This window comes from Nymphalis io, chromosome 23 (assembly GCF_905147045.1).
Source record: "Nymphalis io chromosome 23, ilAglIoxx1.1, whole genome shotgun sequence".
NCBI lineage: Eukaryota > Metazoa > Arthropoda > Insecta > Lepidoptera > Nymphalidae > Nymphalis > Nymphalis io.
In genome coordinates, this window is record NC_065910.1 from 2,615,848 (window position 1) to 2,637,538 (window position 21,691).

Below are 21,691 nucleotides of genomic sequence, written 5' to 3' on the forward strand. Positions count from 1 at the left end.
GCCAACGAGCTGGTTGTTTTACTTCTAAACTCCCAAAAAAGAGCCGAAAATCCCTTAAAAAAATCGTGCATTATTTTCCAACTATTCTCAAGGTTTTCTAAGGAAAGCAACTTAATTTAAATAATCAAGAATTAAATTAGGTTGCAATCAAAATGAAAAGAAAGTATATGAAAAGCGAAGGATTCTTGTAGAATAACATGATCAACACGCACTAAGCGCGCTTAATATTGCGTGTAACAATGTACCCCAGTAACCGCTGACTGTTGGATCGATTACTCCGAAGTATAATATTTCAAGTGTCACCGGCAGAGACAAGTTCAAATATATCGTCATTTTTCATTATAAAATGGTCAAAGTGAACAAAATGTGTCCAAAACCGAAGGCAGTTTATTGCGGACATCCGATTCCATTCTGGAAGGTAAGTAATAATAAAAAAAATACGTCTTCAAGGAATTACACATACCTACCGACATTCTTAGGGTAAAAAGTAGAAACAATTTAACAAATCAAAGTAGAAAATATTGATTATACTAATATTATCGAATTAATATGTTTTCGAAATTAATTGAAATCAGATTTCTTTAAATGAATAACTTCGTGAAACTATGCACAGTCATTTTTATAATATATAAAATTAAAATAAAAAAACAAAATACACATTACAAATTTAAAAACACGCCGTCTAAAAGATTTTCCTGTGGCATTGCGCCCAAGACGCTGGCACTATTGCCTCTCTGCACTCATACTGCAGACTTAGCCTTTAGGCTAAATAAGTGCCAGCTCTTTGGTAACCAGAAGTGTGGACCAGTTTCTTAGAAAGATCTTTTATGATTTTTTTTAGTATCAGACGAAATTAAAATTAATTTAAATTTCAATGGAATGAATAATTCTATTTAATTTCTTTATAGGACTTATTATTAACGAGAATTTAAAAAATAAAGTGCATTGGGAAATATATACTATATCAATCAGACAACTTTAACTCAATTAGTTAAAGAATCAGTCAGAAAAAATGGTGCAGTTTTCTCAAAGTCTAATGAATTTTTCTAGTCGTAGTAAAAAATATACTATTCAAAGTTCTCATTTAACATTTTATTTTTCATTATAGTATTACTATTTATACGTGAAATTCTTTTATCGACAGTATTATTTATATATAATTAATCAAGAGTACGCTTTGATTCTTTATTATATTTTTAGATAAGACAACATCGCGATTCTGAAACTGTTATTGATGTAAATGAAATGAAGAAAACAATTGATATTGTGGACTACGACAGAGTTCATATAGAAAAGTGAGTTTCAATCAAACAATTAAATTTTAATACATACATACATTTATACACACAATAATTTGCAGAGCTATAGTAAACAGAGCAGAAGAGAAGGTCAGAAAGTTGCTGAATCAAGAAGAAATAAACCTTTGACAGAGAAGAGAAAAATTAAGGAACGTTCTATATCAAGAAGAATATGAATTGAATCAGGAACTTTATAGTAAGAGGGCAATGCAAGAATGTAAATACTGTACGGAAAAAGACAATAAGATGCGGAAATATGAAGAAGAAATTGAGTTGGAAAAAGAACGAAATTGTCTAAAGGCATTAGAAAGGGAAAAAATGTACGTATATCTGAAGATTTATGTTGATATCTTATTATTTTTAGTAATGTGACTGCCTCGTTGGTCTAGTGGCTTGATGTAAGGCCGCAGATCCGGAGGTCCTGGGTTCAATTCCCAGGTCGGGCCAATAAAAAGTTATTGGGTTTTTCTGTCAGAAATTTCTCAGTAACAGCCCGAACTCTGGAAGTTGGAAGTGTGTTCACTCCCGTACGTCGGAAAGCACGTAAAGCCGTTGGTCCTGCGCCTGAACTCTTTCCGGTCGTGTCGGATTGCCGTCCCATCGGATTATGAGAGTTAGGGAATAGAGAGTGCATTTGTGTTTGCGCACATACTTGTGCACTATAATATCTCCTGCATAGTTGGCTAATCTCTCCGCTGAGATTGGCCGCCGTGGCCGAAATCGGTCTGGAGGACATTATTATTATTATTTTTAGTAATTAATACATTTTATATAATGATCGTCTTTAATCCCATTGCCAATAAATATTATAATTACAATTAATATTGTGGGTTTATCCGTCTTTGTTCGCAATTTTACTTTTTATCTCAAAAAACTCAACGGGACCGTTTTTTTTTCTCGCTGGAAAAACACATTTATGTGTTTCCCCCACATGAGGGTTGGGGGGATGTGGGACTGGGAAGGCGCCGGAATAGTACGGAATAGTAGTAGTAGAACTGTATATTTATTACTTTAACAAAACCAATTTTCGGACATATTTTTCGAGTTTATTTTTAACACATAATAAGGATGGAAGCCGTAGGACATTTTGTTCAATTCCCATTCAATTCATTATTTGATTATATATAATGATAGATTTGATAAAAGTACGACCGAAATCGCACAGACACGGCAACCACAAACTGTCACGTTACTTAACACTATATAGGATATCTGTATGGAGGTTTGGGATTTCGTTCCCGCATGGGGAATGACATTTATCCCCATACCGTTATTAATAATAACCGCAACTGATGTATTAAAGGCCATAGAGGGTGGAGAAATTCAAAAAACCGCATTCAACGTATGTTTGATACAAATATTTGCCATCGGGGGAAAATACCCTTACAGACCCTTTTGAAAGCTCCCAATCTAAAAAATGCATTGATTACTTTTCGTCATATTAAAGCATTCGTACTAGAAACTCATTTTGTTGTAGTAATGAAAGAAATCTAGATGTAAGTTGGAGATCAATTATGACTACTGATATAAGAAATTCCAGATTTATTAGAACTGCTTATATTATAAAATAAGGGTTTTTATTCGTTTCATTGTATATTTTACGCGCATGATTTTTTTTCAATGCAGCAACAGATTGTTATAATAGCGACATTTTAATACAAGTTAATTTATTATAACGGTTTTCGATGACTTCGCAAACTCTGCCAACCAAGAGACAATTGATAAAATGGAATATTACGTTGTCAGCTCACTCTCACCGACTCGTGCTTCATAAGCCGCTATTGGATGCCATAGGGTATAACTCTACCTGGTAGAAGATTTCTAAATCATTAGGCTATAGACTATATAGGCAATTTTTCATTTTAATAACATTCATTTCTTCTTCGTCGTGACATTCTTGTTAGTTGGATAAATATAGTACCTATTGTTCTTCACATTTTATCTCATTATAACGAAACGATTTGCATATATTATTTCATAACATCGTACAATATATTTACTTGCGTGAAATGATAGGAGGGTATTTTGTTTAACCTATAACTTGACTTTATATATATAGAATAGGTAGGCGGACGAGCAAATGGGCCACCTGATGGTAAGTGGTCACCAACGCCGATAGACATTAGAATTGTAAGAAATGTTAACCATCGCTCATATACCCAATGCGCCACCAACCATGGGAAATAAGATGTTATGTCCCATGTGCTTGTAATGACTTTGTTATTATATATGACACCAGTGATCCTAAATTATCTATGGTGATGTAATTCATCAAATTTCACTCAGAGCAAACGGCATGCAGTGTACAAAATCAGACGAGATCAAACTACGTGGAATGCAGAAGATTCAAATGCAAGAGAAAATAAATATAGAAAAGGACAAAGCAGACGTTGACGAATTATGGCATGAGGTTCTTATGAATGATGTTAGAAGAAAGGTTAGTTAATTTTATTTAGCAATATAATATAAGGCCTTTTTTCAAGGCTTATTTTATAAATATTCATATTTTTTCTGCCATTTAAGCGTACGCTTTGTCTAAGAAGTGATTGTGACAAAACAAAACATGATCGAATCTGCGAGTTTCACGTTATTCGTGGCCTGTATATATTTATCATTTTCTGGGAAATTAAACGCATTTAGATGTTATAGCAATCACTTAGCTATTGCATCTAGTATACTATTCTTGAAAATGTTAAGTTAATAACGCTTTAAATATAAAATATCAAGCAAAAACAGATTTTTTTAAAGGGTTTTTTTTTAAACATGTTACTGTAGAAACATCTACTGGTGGTAGAGCTTTTTTTAAGTTTTTTAATCTAAATAGCGTGAGCTCTTGCATACTCCTTTCTAGATGTAATATCAGTCTTAACAGATATTTAATAATAATAATAATAAAATAATTTATTTCAACCAAACAGGGATCATAAATACAAATAAATAGTAAAAAGACAAAAATTACAATAATAAAAATCTAAATTAAATCAAATCAATTCAAATTCACAGTAATCAAAACAATCAATCACATTAAATTATATTAAATTTTATTATGTACAAAATATAAAGAGTTACTAACTTCTCTCTCGTTTTCCTCTCTTCTCTTATCCTCTGTTGTTCGACTATTTGATTCTTCAGTTCTTGCTGATAGAACTGACGACGCTCCGCTGCCTCCTAGAAGTTAACAATTATGTTGTTTATATTATTACTATTACTATTCGCTTGGGATGGGCAGCATTTGGCAACCTTCGTCAAATCCTCAAGTCGTCTATACCGCAATGTTTGAAGACGAAAGTCTTCAACCAATGCGTCTTACCTGCCATGACATACGGTGCCGAAACGTGGACACTAACTGCGGGACAAGTCCACAAATTCAAAGTCGCTCAGCGTGCTATTGAGCGAGCTATACTCGGAGTATCTTTGAAGGATAAGATCAGAAATGAGATTATCCGGAAAAGAACCGGAGTCACCGACATAGCTTGCAAAATTAGCAGGCTGAAGTGGCAGTGGGCTGGTCACGTATGTCGTAGGACCGATGGCCGTTGGAGCAGACGAGTCCTAGAGTGGAGACCGCGAATCGGCAAGCGCAGCGTAGGGCGCCCTCCAGCCAGGTGGACCGACGACCTTAAGAAGGTGGCGGGCACCAACTGGATGCGGAAGGCGGAGGACAGGGAGCTTTGGCGCACCTTGGGAGAGGCCTATGTTCAGCAGTGGACAACGATTGGCTGTTGATTGATTGATATTATTACTAACAGAGTAAACAAGTGGCACACTGAAACAAAACTTTAACAGTAACAGCCTGTTAATGTCCCACTGCTGGGCTAAGGCCTCCTCTCCCTTTTTGAGGAGAAGGTTTTAGAGCTTATTCCACCACGCTGCTCCAATGCGGGTTGGGAGAATACACATGTGACATAATTTCAATGAAATTAGACACATGCAGGTTTCCTCACGATGTTTTCCTTCACCGTCAAGCACGAGATGAATTTTAATCACAAATTAAGCACATGAAAATTCAGTGGTGCTTACCCGGGTTTGAACCCACGATCATCGGTTAAGATTCACGCGTTCTAACCACTAGGCCATCTCGGCTTTTTCGGGGGTCCTGGTATCCTCGGTAAGTCGTATATCTGTGTTAAAACGTAGATACGACATGAGATGATTTCACTTTGACCAAGTCATAAAACTTTAAAACTGAGAAAATTTTTTACTGGTGGTAGAGCTTTGTGCAAGCTCATCTGGGTAGGTACCACCCATTCATCAGATATTCTGCCGCAAAACAGCAGTACTTCGTATAGTTGTGTTCCGGTCTGAAGGGTGTCTGAGCCAGTGTAATTACAGGCACAAGGGACATATCATCTTAGTTCCCAAGGTTGGTGGCGCATTGGTGATATAAGCGATGGTTAACATTTCTTACAATAACAATGTTTAAGGGCGTTGGTGACCACTTACCATCAGGTGGCCCATATGCTCGTCCGCCTTCCTGTTCTATATATATAAAAAAAAAACACCTTTGCAATATTTAGTGTCGTCAAATAAATGTAAATTCCATATTATTTAAGGCGATTAGAGTATCATAATTATTACTATCATATTTTGATTCGATTTATTTCAATTCAAATTTACAAATTAATTCTTTTAATTATTCAGAAAGAAAACGAGAGAATTAAGACAGAAAAGCGTAAACGAGAAATGTTTGAACGTCGAATGGCATATGACAAACAGATAACTAGCGCTAATAAACAGAGACAAGAAGCATTACAGACTGAGAGAGAAGTAGAGAACAGAAGATTGGAAAACATGAAGAAGAAAATGGAGCAAGATTATTATGACGGTAATATAATATATAATTGATTTACAAGGAGATATATAACGTAAATATAGCGAAGCGCTCTAAGCAAATAACAATAATGGCGCTACAAAACTGTGTTTTTTTTAAATAACTCTAGGCAAGAATATAGGTAATATAACTTAAAAGATCCGACTTTCGTAGTGGTCACAAACACCCTCGAGCCTTTACAATTGTGCCGAGAGATAGCAGCGCTGAGCGCTTTCTATCGACTGTATCACGGCGAGTGCTCTGAGGAATTATTCTCTCTAATTCCTGCTTCCCCTTATCATTATCAATTGCCTTCGTCTAATATTCCTTAATGATCGGGCTGGCCCTGATGAGCTAAGGTATGTATTCTGATAGGAATACATCCAAATACACTTTATGCAAATATTATTGTAACAGAAAAATTTTATAAAAAGGTTATTATTATTATGTTGTTTAATTTTTAAAATCTCGGTACATACCGGTAAATTAATGATCACGGACCAAATTCAAGTGAACATCATCTGAGTCCTAATGGAAAATTTTAAATAATCTGTATGTTTGATTATTATTATTATTATTTAATTGTAACACAATACAATAGACTTATTCTACCGAAAAAAACAGCGAGAAAATCAGTTGATATTTATTATCATAAATGATATACGTATACACCATCAATACAATATTTACAATAATAATCCTTCATGAATTCAACCGAGCCGAGATGGCCCAGTGGTAAGAACGCGTGAATCTTAACCGATGATCGTGGGTTCAAACCCGGGCAAGCACCACTGAATATTCATGAGCTTTATTTATGTTTATAATTTACCTCGTGCTTGACGGTGATGGAAAACATCGTGAGGAAACCTGCATGTGTCTAATTTCAGTGAAATTATGTCACATGTGTATTCTACCAACCCGCATTGGGGCAGCGTGGTGGAATAAGCTCCAAGGCTTCTCCTCAAAAAGAGGAAAGGAGGCCTTTAGCCCAGCAGTGGGACATTCACAGGCTGTTACGGATGAATTCAACGAATACTAATTTGACAGCTTATGACAATATTGTTACAGCAATCAAAAGAAAAAAGAACCAGCAGATTATCAACAAAAATAATTACATAGAGGGGTATGAAATGAAACAGATGGAAATGAGAAATAAAAAGAGACAAGAAAGGGAGATCGATGTTAGCACCATTTTGATAGCAATGGAAGATTTGAGGAAAGAGAGGCAGAGGGAGTTAGACCAAATTGTAAGATTTTTTCAACAAGATTTGTAATAAGTACAGAGGGAATACAAATAAATATTTCTTGGAACGTTTCAACGTTGACAGAATAAATTTCATCAACTTTATTAGTTTTCAGACATATACTAATTGCGTAAAAGTATTAACTTATTCGTATTTGTGTGCATCGGCGACCGATGTCATTAAATAAGTTCAATCAATCAATCAATCATTCAATTATCAGCCAATCGCAACCCATTGCGATGATGATGGAGGATGCGGACTAGGCCCCTTCCAAAGTGAGCTAATGCTCCAATGCCGTCCAACATTTTCGAATACTCAATACGATTAAAATGGTAACATTAGGAGGTATAAATTACTAATTAATTTAATTTATTTCCAGCAAGCTCTAAAAATGGAGAAGCAAGTGTTTGTTGAAAATTTTAACCGCGAGAAAAAGATGGCAAGTCAATTAGAAAGAGACGCAGAAAGAATAACAGCAGAGTGGAAAGAGCAAGGAGAGAAAGAGTCCGACGAAATTAACAGACAAATTGAAATGAATAAATGGACGAATAAAGTGGTTTGTAGGATTGTATATGAATTTTTCTAAATGTAAAGAGCGTTATTGATATAAGTAAACGGGCTGAGAAATGGGCAACCTGGTAGTATATGGTAACCACCGCCCGTAGACATAGCATTATAAGTACTATTAACCATGTCTTACATCGCCAATACGCCACTGACTTTGGGAACCAAGATGTTATATCCCTGCTACTTGTACGTAGTAGCTCGCTCACCCTTCAAACCCGAACACAACAATCCTAAGCATCTATTGCTTAGCAATATAATATACGATTAGTGAGTGGTACCTACCCAGACGGATTTGCGTTAAGTCCAATGCCACTTTTGCTGACTATTATTATATCTATTGCTATGCTATGATAGAAATTGGAGTTATAAGAAATATTAACCACCCCCTTACATCAGCATCGTTCAGTGGTAGAATAAGGTGATAAGTAATATATCATTGATTGTTAATAATAATAATAATATTTCAATCACTAACGATTCAGCAATATAAGTTAAGTAACTAAAATTGTTTTTAAGCGTATCTCCTGTATATCATTATATAAACCTACTTTGCTTACTACAGGTACTACAATGGCAAAAGGAATAAAGATAAACAAACCTTACATTTACCATATGATTTGCTAATCGCTCTGCTATATTATGCACTACAAACAGTTTTTGATGAATATGTATTTTGATTTAATCAAGTTAACTACTTATGTATATCCACTTCCAAGGTTCCTATAACAACATACAAGACCCCACTTTTTCACGAATCCATAATTAATACCACAGACTATTTATTCTATATGACTCATGAATGATGCCGCATCAATTTATACATTTTATTTTTACTCATCCCGACATTAGAAAAGACAATTGGTTTGTACGATAATAAATTATATTTCCTCAATATATTTATTTTTTACTTTGTATCTAAAAGGAAGATAAAAATATTTTAATTAAAGACTGCAGCTCAAGAATACAAAAGGCACATAGAAGAAAGGAATCGGGAATTAGAAAAAAAAAGACAAGAAAGAAGAGAGAACATGGAACGAGTGAAAAGGACAGCGTTCAATGAATTACGGAATAACTTGAACAATGCTAATGAGGAAATGAGACGACAGATCGAATATCGAAATGCTTTGACCAATCAAATACTAGATAACGGGAAAATGTTGGTAAGTATTTATTCGGACTTAATTATATCTATGCTCTACCTCGCCTTACCTTGGTCTACCTTGGTTTGAAGTACTATATTCTTTGAATTTTTTTTTTCTTTTTAAGCGTTTTAATCTAATAAAGAACATATATTTTACAGTACAATAAGTTTTTTTTTTATTTATGGCAAAAAAAATTAAATAATATTATGGGGATGCAAGTAAATTAAATTTAAACAATGTAAATACAATAAAACGGTAAAAAAATTCAATTACAGGAACTTGAATTAAACGGAATTGAAAGAAAACAGCGTCCGTTTACAAAAAAAGCGATTATGTTTAAAGAAGCGGTGAAAAATAAGATCGGTCAACCATCTGTAATGTAAGTTATAAACGATTTTAAATTATATTTGAATGATACAAAGAATGGCTATTCTTTATCTCCGTTTCATATATTGTATTTAAAAAATATATTATTACAGCTACTCGTAGTTTGTATTTAAGGCACATATCCATTTTGACACAGATATCGAGATAAATAAAAGCTGTTTCAACGAAACCATACAGGTCATTACTCTGTTTTTAAGTGTGTCACATTAGACGAGCTAACGCAACAATAATAGTTTTGTGGGGGACTGGTAGTTCTGAGATTTACCTAACCAGCTAATGTTAAATAAATATATTCAGAGTATATATTATAAACGAAATAAAACATGTAGTTAGAAGTTGCCATAATAGTAAATTAATTTAGTATTGTAATCTGTTTTATTTATTTTTATAAAAATGAAGATTTCAATAAGATTTAAATCATGAATACATTGTTTCAGTAAGAATCCTGTTCATCCATTTACAAGGACAATGCAGAAATATGAAGCAAATTCTACTGTATCATTACCATTCATTAATAAATATGGATTTTAATATAATATTATTGTACAATAATATTAAATAATTATTCACATTAAAAAATTAGTTTCTGTGGTAGTATTATTATTGGATTTTGTTGCTTTGGATTCCTAATATTTCCTTTTTAGAACATTGAAATTGGAAATTCTAAATTTATTCTAAAAACTATATTATTTATTTGAAATTAAAATTATTATTTGTTACTAGTAGCGACATCTCTTGACCCGAGTATTCATTGTCGTATTTGTTTTTTACTGAATATTATAATGAGCTGACATACAAAATAATTCGTTCTAAACTATAAACATAAAATTATGTATATTTGAAAATTACAAAATATTACTTACATTAATTACTACTAATATTTACTTGTATAAAATGAAGCAAAATCATAACGCTTACTGCTTCTGCGCTCAGCGCTTACCGCTACATGATTTGAATTATTCTCAAACAATTAAATCTACTTTATCTTTTGTCTAACATTTTTTTTAGAATTTATGAAGCACAATATGATATTTTATATATTGTTAACAAAAATGAAAGACTTACAATGTCTATCCATTCATTTTTTTTCTTCATTCGAAGCCCGAGGGTACTTGAAATAATAATAAATATTTTTAATTGACATTCTTTAATTTTTTATATTGTTTTTGAGTGCACGTGCTTAAGTTTAGGGAATATTCGAACACCATGGAAAATGAAGAAAAACTTTCTCTTAGCGTCCTAGAAGACCGACCCTACCGATATTTACAACAAATGGCGAAGTCTATTGGATTACCATCTAATTTCAAGGTATGAAACTATAAATGATATTTTTTGAATTTAGAACGAAATTTTATTGATATCTATTTTTAATACACAGCGTACTTGTCTTTTAAGTGTCTTCAGGACATATATCAATACATCATTATTATATACCATATTATCGTATTTAAGTTATTTTAGACAATAAACGAGCCATAATAAATTTTTCAATTTTGCTATTGAGTTTCTTTCGCCGGTTCTTCTCAGGTCAGGGTATTTCATTTCCGAACCGGTGGTAGTTTCTAATTTTACTTTCAATAAGTAAGTGTAAGCTTTTAAGTTGAATAAAGGATTTTGATTTTATCAGTTTAAGTTAATTTGATAAAAACAAAAGTTTTATATGGGCATTATAAAAATATATTTTTATAATACCTCCTTTGTATAAAATTAATTATAAAAATAAAACTAACAGATAGTTCTTGTACAAACAGTCTGTAAGCATATTTCATTACAGAAAGTCTATTTAATAGAATTGATACAAGCTAAGAAGTTCAAAACTGAAAGAGAAGTTAATACTATTATAAATAGAGTTAAACTTGAACGATTGCAATTATCAAAAGCCAGAAGAGAAAGTAAAAGAAGAAAAATGCAGGTTCATTTTTTATATTTTTAAATTTTTCAACTCATATTAAACAATAAAGTAAAGATAATGAAATTTACAACCTTAAATCTAAAATTTAAAAAATACCTTTTTATATTTTATAATTAATTTTAATTAATTTATTAAAAAAAAATATAAAACGTATTCATAAAAAAAATATTTCTGAAGTTAGAAAATAAAGAGACAATGATCTCATTATTTTATATAATGTGAAACACATGCCAAACATTTTTGTAAAGTATCCTACAAGAAATTTGTAATTCATTTTAATCTTTTTGTTTTTAATGTTTTTTTAGACTTTGGCATAAATTATCTCTTTTGATAAATAGATTTTATATATATATATATATATATATATATATATATATATATAATTTCCAACAAATAATAGCAGCTTTTACATAATCAATCTATTAAATAAATATGGTAATAAACCTAACTAAATAGATTAAAGTACAGCATTAAGACTTTTTTAAATTCAATATTGAATAAATTTATGAATGTAAATAATTTTGAAATGAAATATTATTATGACTGTTTCAAAACTAGATTGATGACAATAAAAAATAAAAACATTTTTAGATGGCAGAAGTAACGTCGACAAGCAGATCCTGCTTTTCTCCACCCATAACAATAACACCGAAGCGTTCGAATCAGATGTATGTGAGATGCAGTCCAGAACAACGCAGACATCTTGTCGGTTATAATCCAAAACGGAATTTAATACAAAATCTTAATCAAAATCCCACACCAAATTCAACAAATTCAAGCGGTAGAATATTAAGAAGTTTTAATATGAAAACTTTAAAACCAAACTATGCATTAATGAATGGTCACGATATATTCAAGTCGCATACAAATCCAAAAGAAACCAAAATTAAAATAATAACAAACAATAGTGGATTCCCTCAATTCAACGTCACAGCTAAGTGTGTTGTGAAAAAGCATCGGCCCAGTGTATTGGCCAATGGGAAAACAGCTTTTAAAACACATCTAATGCTAGCACAAAGTATGGTAAGTATATTTATAATTAATATACTATAATAACTTTCATTAACTTTAAATTTTATTCATATTTATAATACGAGATAGTCTCCCTTAATGACAATTTAAAAAAATTTGAAACCTTTTAGAAATAAAAGTTACGTTCCGTAAATTTCTTACAGCTGGACAAAGATACCTTTATTATTTTTTCTTAATAAATGGCTTAGAGCACTGTCCACCATTCCGCTTGGCCATGCCTGGCCTACAAATATGCTATTTTATAAACTTAAGCATATGAAAACTCACTGGTGCTTACTCATATTTGAATCTGATGTTTTCAGTGAGGGACCTCATTTTTTTTAAATTGTAAATGTGTATGAGGACACCACCATAGACATTGGCGATTTAAGAAAAATAAACATCCCTTACATCGCCAATGCACCACCAACCTTGAAATCTAGGACGTTATGTCCTTTGGTTAGTTCCCAAGGGTGATCCCTTCCAACAACAGAGAGACTTGCACGAAGCCCTACCACCTACCACATTTTATCTTCTGCATCTTCTACTGGGTCATTACGGCTTGATAATTACAATTAATATTTTCAAATTTCAGGATTTATTACAAAATCCAATACCAGCAAAACGGCAAAGGTCTATAAGTGGGATATACCCATTAATCCCTTCAGACACAATACCAAGGAATCTTCATACAACGGAGAGGGTCTGTCTGCGTAAAATAGACGGCAGCTTAACTAAAATCAATGCGTTGGTACAGAGACGTAATATCGACGTTATGCCACGACAAAAAAATAATTACAAAAACACCGAAGTCAACATTCAGGATATTTTGAACAGTATCGATGCGAATACAGAACACGTCACATATGATAATAGAAACAGTGACCATATGGCAACACAATACCCTAATCTATCAAGTATAGACACAGCATACAGCAATATGTATAACTCCCAATTACCTATCGAAAGCAATATAAAAGATAATGATATAGATACTTACTCGGTATATTATCACAAAAAGATCAGAGCCGAACAAATAAGATGTCAACGTTTGAGAGAAATGCAAGATAGTGAGAGATTACCAAAGATCGGTGATGTTTTTAGTAAATTTAGTGATGTTTACAGGAGAGATTTGATGCAGCCACTGTATGTGCAAGTCAGCACTGAAGCTGAAAGAAGTATGTTATTTATACTTGTAACGATGTTGATGACCGTTCTTTGCAGGACGTGATTAGAAATTTTTAATTTTAAAAAATCATATTATTTAAGTAATGGAGATTTTGAACTTAAATTATTATATATGCAAAAGTGAATTGGTTTATTTATAAATGTCATAACACTCAACTACTCAAGGTTGTCAGGGATGTATATTTTATAATACCAAATAATAATTAAAACATTTATCGAAATTTCAGGCCAGAATCATCCATTATATGTAAACCGAGGTCCGGAAAATTCATTGATGCTGGAACAAATATACAATTTTAAAAGTCAACAATTAAATAACGCACCATTGCTACAAATAGCGACCACATCCAACACTAAATGTGTATACAGCACACCCGTTGTGGCAACCGCGTGAGTATTCATTATTATTAATGATTTATAAATTCAATTACATTAATTTGTGATATATCGAGCGAGATGGTCGGCCAACGCGTGCGCTCGTTGGCAGCTCTGCGCATGCGCAACGTGTTCGTTCCTACATACAATATGTGGGCAACAAACGCCGATACAATGTTGATTTTATTGCGAGTCTGAAGCTAGTTCACTAATCGCTCGAAACACGCTCACAAATCACCATTTGATAAGGCACTATAAACTAATTTCTGTTTTCTAATTGCTTTCAGCAGTTTTTCATTGCTTACTGACATGTTAAATGTAAAGTTTAAGTTTTTAAAGCTCTTCTCTGCTTTGACAAGGGTCGAATGCATTTTGTTCAGCGCTACAAAAACCTCTCGTTTTGGTCAATCGCAGTTCATTAAAAAATATCCAAAATTTGTAGTACTCGACTGTTACTGTGACTGATGACTGTGACTGACCTTCATATCTCATTTGTCCTCGTTTGTGATTAAATTTAAAGCCGCAGAACAAAGATGGATTCAGACCCCCCGGTCAGACCATTGAAAAGCCAGTCAGGAAATTGGCAACATATCCACGTAATGCCATTTTTTGCTGTCTGTTTACGCTTTCACGGCTACACAAATAAATTTTGATGAAATTTTCTATGAAGCGAACTTGATCCCCAAGGATGGACATAGGCTTTTTCACACCTGACACTGTCCCCTCCACTAACACGCGGGTGAAAACTAGCATTGAATATTAAAGCATTACAGTAACAGTACAGTACAGTACAGTAACAGCCTGTTAATGTCCCACTGCTGGGCTAAGGCCTCCTCTTTTGAGGAGAAGGTTTGGAGCTTATTCTACCACGCTGCTCCAATGCGGGCTGGTAGAATACACATGTGACAGAATTTCAATGAAATTAGACACATGCAGGTTTCCTCACGATGTTTTCCTTCACCGTCAAGCACGAGATGAATTATAAAAGCATTACATTTTAAATTAAAGATTACCCCTTTTCATAATGGTATTTAAATTTATGTATGTACTTCAAGTGTAAATGTAACATGTGTGGTCGCTACTTTATCTCTATGCACTTATATTTCAAAGGCAGGAGGAGTAAAAATAAACAAACCTTAGATGTTGATCTAAGGTTTGTTATACACGATTTGCTAATAGCTTTGTTATACTACTACTATTTATACTTTAATTTAACTTAAATAAAAAAAAAATGTTTTTCAAAACGTCATATTGTCATGAATCCGCAATGAACACAGAATATTTAAATATCGAACGATAATTAGATTCAAGGTCAAAATTGTTTATTTATCTTTACCACCCCCCCCCTGCCATTGAATTAGGCTATTCATTTGCACTTTGCTTGTTTGCTTGCATGTTTGACACGCTTAGTGTGGCGCAACCCTCGACGATTGTGTCGAACGAAGCTTATGTTACTTGTAAGTTTTTTTTTTATATATATAATTTTTTTAGACAAGCCATTGGCGTGGTTGGTAGATACTGTCACGCCGAAGGTTATGGGTTCGATTCCCACCCAGGACAGACACTTGTGTGCATGAACATGTCTGTTTGTCCTGAGTCTGGGTGTAATTATCTATATAAGTATGTATTTACAAAACAAAAGTAGTATATGTAGTATATCAGTTGTCTGGTTTCCATAGCACAAGCTTTGTACAAGCTTAGTGGCTTGATGTAAGGCCGCAGACTCGAAGGTCCTGGGTTCGATTCCCAGGTCGGGCCAATAAAAAGTTATTGGGGTTTTCTGACCGAAAATTCTCAGTAGCAGCCCGGAGTCTGGAAGTTGGAAGTGTGTACACTCCCGTGCCTCGGAAAGCACGTAAAGCCGTTGGTCCTGCTCCTGAACATTTTCCGGTCGTGTCGGATTGCCGTCCCATCGGATTATGAGAGTTAGAAAATAGAGAGTGCACCTGTGTTTGCGCACACACTTGTGCACTATAATATCTCCTGCGTAGTTGGCTAATCTGTCTCGAGATTGGCCGCCGTGGCCGAAATCTGTCTGGAGGACATTATTATTATTATATACTTGCTCTCTCTTTTTTCTCTTTTTGATCAACAGAAACATTCAAACCTGTTCATATTCCGCTTATTGAAAATCGGCACGTATTTTCCGAGCGTCCTTATAAAAACAATGCCCTCGTATAATATAATTTTCGTTACATTTTTGCATCGCTTTGGTTTGGTTCTCTAATTTATATCTTGTTTGCATTAATGTTAAGTGTTTTCTCTCAGTATCTATTAACATTTATATTATAAATAAAACTTGAATGAACATTGCACATAGACCATTTAAAACCATATATATAATAATAATAATTACCAATATAGTTAATATGAAATTGATTTTATTAACTTTATATCGGCAGAGTAACAGTCTGTTAATGTCCCAATGCTGGGCTAAGGCCTCCTCTCCATTTTGAGAAGGTTTTGAGCTTATTCCACCACGCTGCTCCAATGCGGCTTGGTAGAATACACATGTGGCATAATTTCAATGAAATAAGACACATGCAGGTTTCCTCACGATGTTTTCCTTCACCGTCAAGCATGAGATGAATTATAAACACATATTAAGCATATGAAAGCTCATTGGTGCTTGTCCGGGTTTGAACCCACGATCATCGGTTAATATTCACGCGTTCTTACCACTGGGCCATCTCGGCTTATATCGGTACAGCATAGACGAAATTTTGATATAAAAGCTTGCTTTAAAAATTCTTTTATACGAGTGAAATTCGCAATGAATTGTACAGATTGGCTCTGCCGGGATAAATAAGCCAGTAACATACATAGAATTATTACAAGAGAAATAATACGAAGATAATTATTACATTTGACATTAATACGATGTACTTTATATTTAATATTAAATTAAATCATGTAATAAAAATATCGGCCTATAATGTTTGTTGGGTTGATGATTTGAACAATGTTGTCCTTTTCTTTCGAATGTCAAATCAATGATGATAGAAAGAGAGAAAACATTTAATTAAACAGCACTAAACAACGCTTATATGTAAGTATTATAGCAGCCTCATAATTAAAGTATTGTTTTTAATATATTTGTATACACTTGTAGCGTTCGAGGTGGATAGTCACCGTAATCAACATGACGTAGACCCGAGGTTGTATGAGTTCATACATTTCTCCGAGCAGACCGCGATGCGGAAGAACTATTCAAATTGTGATGGTAAGTATTTTTTTAAATATAGAATAGGAAGGCGGACGAGTTGTTATATTATGTTATATTGTATTGAAAAGGTTCTAGGAACCACAAGGCAGATTCGATATAGTCTGGTAACATTTACTGGTGGTAGGGCTTTGCGCAAGCTCGTCTGGGTAGGTACCACCCACTCATCAGACATAATACCGCAAAACAGCAGTACTTGGTATTGTTGTGTTCCAGTTTGAAGGGTGAGTGAGCCAGTGCAATTACAGGCACAAGGGACATAACATCTTAGTTCCCAAGGTTGGTGGCGCATTGGTGATGTAAGCGACGGTTAACATTTCTTACAATACCAATGTCTATGGGCATCGGTGACCACTTACCAGGTGGCCCATATGCTCGTCCGCCTTCCTATTCTATAAAAAAAAAACTTGTAAATTAAACTGTTGTGAATATGCTGAGTGCGTTTTATATATGAATAAATAAATTATCGTGACGTCACGTTCGCGCGCGTGTTCATACGTACGCATGTATGTGTGTGTGAGTGGATGTTTTTGAGTTTGTTTGGACAAATTTAAAATAATATAAAATTAATAGATTTCAGCACATCGACGTCATCTCAAGACATAAGCACGACCGTCTCAATTCCGGAGATGGTTGAAGATGCACTCGAAATTATAAGTCAGGACGGGGTGAGTGTTACTAAAAAATAAGTAACAGTAACAGCCTGTTAATGTCCCACTGCTGGGCTAAGGCCTCCTCTCCCTTTTGAGGAGGTTTGGACCTTATTCCACCACGCTGCTCCAATGCGGGTTGGAGAAATACACATGTGGCAGAATTTCAATAAAATTAGACACATGCAGGTTTCCTCACGATGTTTTCCTCACAATAGGCCTCATAAGAAGGCTCAAGGTCACCCAAAGGGCAATGGAGAGGGCTATGCTCGGAGTTTCTCTGCGAGATCGAATCAGAAATGATGAAATCCGCAGGCGAACCAAAGTAACCGACGTAGCCCGAAGAATTGCTAAATAGAAGTGGCAGTGGGCGGGGCACATTGCTCGCAGAACCGACGGCCGCTGGAGCAGAAAGGTTCTCGAGTGGCGACCACGAACCGGAAGACGCAGCGTGGGCAGGCCCCCTACAAGGTGGACCGACGACTTAGAACTAGTCGCGGGAAGCCGTTGGATGCGGGCAGCGCAAGATCGGCCAACGTGGAAATCCTTGGGGGAGGCCTTTGTCCAGCAAAGTTGTCCACTGCTAAAACACTAAAACATCAGATGATGATGATGTTTTCCTTCACCGTGAAGCACGAGATGAATTATAAACACAAATTAAGCACATGAATATTCAGTGGTGCTTGCCCGGGTTTGAATCCACGATCATCGGTTAACATTCACGAGTTCTAACCACTTTTTTTTTCACGCAGTGGAAACCGTCAGAAAGGTACCCAGCTCCCATGGGGGGGGGGAACTGGGTTATGTAAGATTCTTACCCTTCTTCTTCTTGGGAAAAAAAAGATCTTAAGACAATTCCCAAAATCTGCCAATACTATTTAGTAAAAAAAACATGATCTTATATTGGAATATGGAGTTATGTTAACCATTGTATGTTTTGTTACATTTCAGGACTACATGGAACAAATCGCAATGGACGTGAGAGTGGAGTGCGTGCTCTGTGTCTGGGCGGGACCCAAGATATTACTCGAATATCACATCAAAAGGGTTTTTATTGCACTTCTTATTGATAATTAATAATTAAACAAAATTTGCTTCGACGATTCCGAGCACCTGATTAAAAAACTCGGTCATCAAATATATTGAGTTTACCTGTCAAGAAATTTTTGTTGGCAGTGCCTCGTATAGCACGTAAAGCTGATGGTCTTACGTCTTAAAACCCTCCGATCGTATCGTATTGCCCTCTCATAGAATTATGAGAAAGAGGGAATAGAGAGTGCATCTGTGTTTGCGCACACACTTAAGAACTAGTATCTCATGTACATTTGGTTAGTCATTCGGCTGCCATGAAAGAAATCATAAAGAATTCGTAGTTCATTGAAAAAATATATATTTAAACTACAAAGGCTACTAATATATTTGTAATTACAATTGTCCTATGATGTACCACAGGAGCACGCGCAGCAGATCCACCGGCAGCGCGGCAGCGAGTGGGCGGTGCCGTGGGCCGTGCCGGCCGGGCCGGCCGGGCCGGGCGCGCCGGGCGGACCGGGTACTACGCGTCACGTGCTGCAGCTCGACGACGCGCTGTACGTGCTGAGCGCGCGCTACTGCGACCCCGACTGCTTCCGTGCCAGCCTCGCGGTACTTGCGTGCACTCCTCTTACGACTTCCACCAGGCTGCTCTCCTATACGGGTTGAATGATATACATGTTCCAAAGCTTCATTCGATATATACAAGTTTCATCGCGATGTTTTCCTTCATCACCGATGACATTAATTAAAAACCACGTAAATATGCAGCGCTGATGATCCTCGGTTAAGCTTTACGTGTTCTAACCATATCAGCTGTCTCGAGAAACACACGTATCTCACTTAATTTTGGGGTTGGTGCAGTATTTCAATACACTACTACGCTGCAAGGTTACGGACACCTTGACGGTTAATTGTTGTTTCACCGCGAATGCTTTTACTTGTTTATTGGTTCTCCGCAATCATATCAATATTGTACCGAATACTCATATTTCAATGTGGGTTTTTTATCAACAAATAATACATTTATAATGCTTACATTTTTTAAAGACATGTATTTATATATATAACTCAGTACCTACACGCTGCAACAAATGAAGCATTTAGCGTCTCAAACCGCCTAAGAAAGTTTCTTTAAGTTGTAAATTAATTTTCACAGTCATTATCAACGGAAGGCACGCAAAAATTCGGCTCTATAACGATTTACAACAAAGTCTCCGGCGAGCCGTTCTCATGGAGCGGTCACATACAACCTCTATCGCCCAACCTGCCGTATGAAAACGAGGCCAGCTGTCTCAAAATAGAATTGTCTAAACTAGACTTACTGCCCAATAGTGCAAACTTGAAGCTATTCAACAGAGAGTTAGTAACAGACTCACCCAGTAAAGTCATTATAGGACAGCCACTGAATGATATACAATTAATGATATTCGTTAGGATATTTAATTAAAACGGAAGAAAATGTACTAGTATTATATATATTACACAGAATGTAATAATATGACTCCCAATTGGTTGTAAATCATTCAACTCTATCCATAGACATTAAATGAGGCATTTATTAATTAGTATTATCAAAGCGTTACAAGTTTAGTATCGTCGTTGTAACAGATTATATACGGAACCATAGAGATACATTGTATTGTATTTATTATCCCTATTTTTATGACTTGTATTATCATACTGCTTTTACCTATAAACTTTATTTAGGCGGGGATTCGTGAAACATTGCTTTGTCTTCTATCATATGTCAAATTAACTATGACAAAAAGGGAGAAAACATCCGCTAAACAAAATTTATAAGTGAAGCATTAAATACTGCATATTTTTTTTATTGTACTTCTTTAATTGAAAACAAAATATTTATAGGTTGCACTTATTACATTTTAAAACTTAACCTTTACATAAGTGTTAATTGGTTTTATAATCACTTTATTTTTTAATTGATATATTTACTTAATTCCTATCGTTGTTATTCCATGCTTATGGCAACACAAGCATGAATTGTTTTAGATGTAAGTTGTTGATTTTGATTTTTATTTTATAATCACGTTAATTACTTAAACGGTTTTATATTTTAAGTCTTTAGAGAAGAAAAGTCTTTAGCAATTATCTGCCATAATAAAACTTTTTTTTGTTAAAAGAACAATCTAGTTTGGAATATTCAGGTTATAATAAATACGATTTTAATTCGGTTGATACATGTAATGAACGAAAACAATATGGCATAACAAAAGAAGAAAATAAAAAAGTAACAAAAGAATTTGAAAATTATATTTTTTATAATATATAAAATGATGAATGCTCGACGAATTAAAATCGAATTTATTATTTTACTTGCATATTCCAAACACTAGTATTGTCTTATTTTTAAGATTATCTAAGTAATTTATAAAATGTTTTTTTTTAACATATAAAAATAAAAAATAATTTTAGCATTTTACGCCAGTTATATTAAATATAAATTGACAGGTTAGCGAATCAGACTACATGAAAAAAAAAAATTATGTAATATTCAAATAATAAATGTAAAAAAAATTTAATACTTCAAATTGTTTCCAAACCGTTCACCCACGTGATGATGACTATTGTGATATAACCTGTACGCTATGAGAATGAGATGGAGCGTTAGCAAAGCAATATGTCTAGTGCGATTTTTTTTACTTATCCGCGTTACCGTTAACTATGATTTGTATGGAATGAAAACAGCGCCATCTAACGGCAATAATTGAAATTCCACCCAAATCAACTAATTTAAGAAAGAAAACTCGTACTAGGATCACTGAACAATAATCAACTCTGGCAAAGCTAAAATTCAACATGATTATATGTTATGTCTATATGTATGTGTG

At 34.4% G+C, this 21,691-nt stretch overlaps 2 protein-coding genes across 3 annotated transcripts; both read left to right on the forward strand.

Annotated features, from left to right (window-relative positions):
• Positions 1-364: 364 nt before the first annotated feature.
• LOC126777443 (trichohyalin-like) lies at positions 365-9,979 on the forward strand. Its single transcript, XM_050500453.1, has 9 exons — positions 365-418; positions 1,201-1,295; positions 3,585-3,735; positions 5,940-6,123; positions 7,177-7,355; positions 7,732-7,908; positions 8,867-9,079; positions 9,337-9,440; positions 9,886-9,979. Exons 1-9 carry the CDS (start codon positions 365-367, stop codon positions 9,977-9,979), a joined length of 1,251 nt encoding a protein of 416 aa, XP_050356410.1.
• Positions 9,980-10,572: 593 nt separating this feature from the next.
• On the forward strand, positions 10,573-20,774 carry LOC126777630 (uncharacterized). 2 transcript variants are annotated; one of them, XM_050500737.1, is made up of 11 exons: positions 10,575-10,756; positions 11,223-11,360; positions 11,952-12,383; positions 12,967-13,549; positions 13,787-13,949; positions 15,345-15,391; positions 17,047-17,157; positions 17,731-17,825; positions 18,759-18,854; positions 19,260-19,451; positions 19,999-20,773. In XM_050500737.1, the coding sequence occupies exons 1-11, from the start codon at positions 10,655-10,657 to the stop codon at positions 20,287-20,289; spliced, it is 2,250 nt and encodes a 749-aa protein (XP_050356694.1). In that variant the 5' UTR covers positions 10,575-10,654; the 3' UTR covers positions 20,290-20,773. The 2 variants fall into 2 exon arrangements, with proteins under 2 accessions (XP_050356696.1, XP_050356694.1); XM_050500739.1 differs by lacking the exon at positions 11,223-11,360 and having other exon boundaries at positions 10,573-10,756; positions 19,999-20,774.
• The last annotated feature ends 917 nt before the right edge of the window (positions 20,775-21,691 follow it).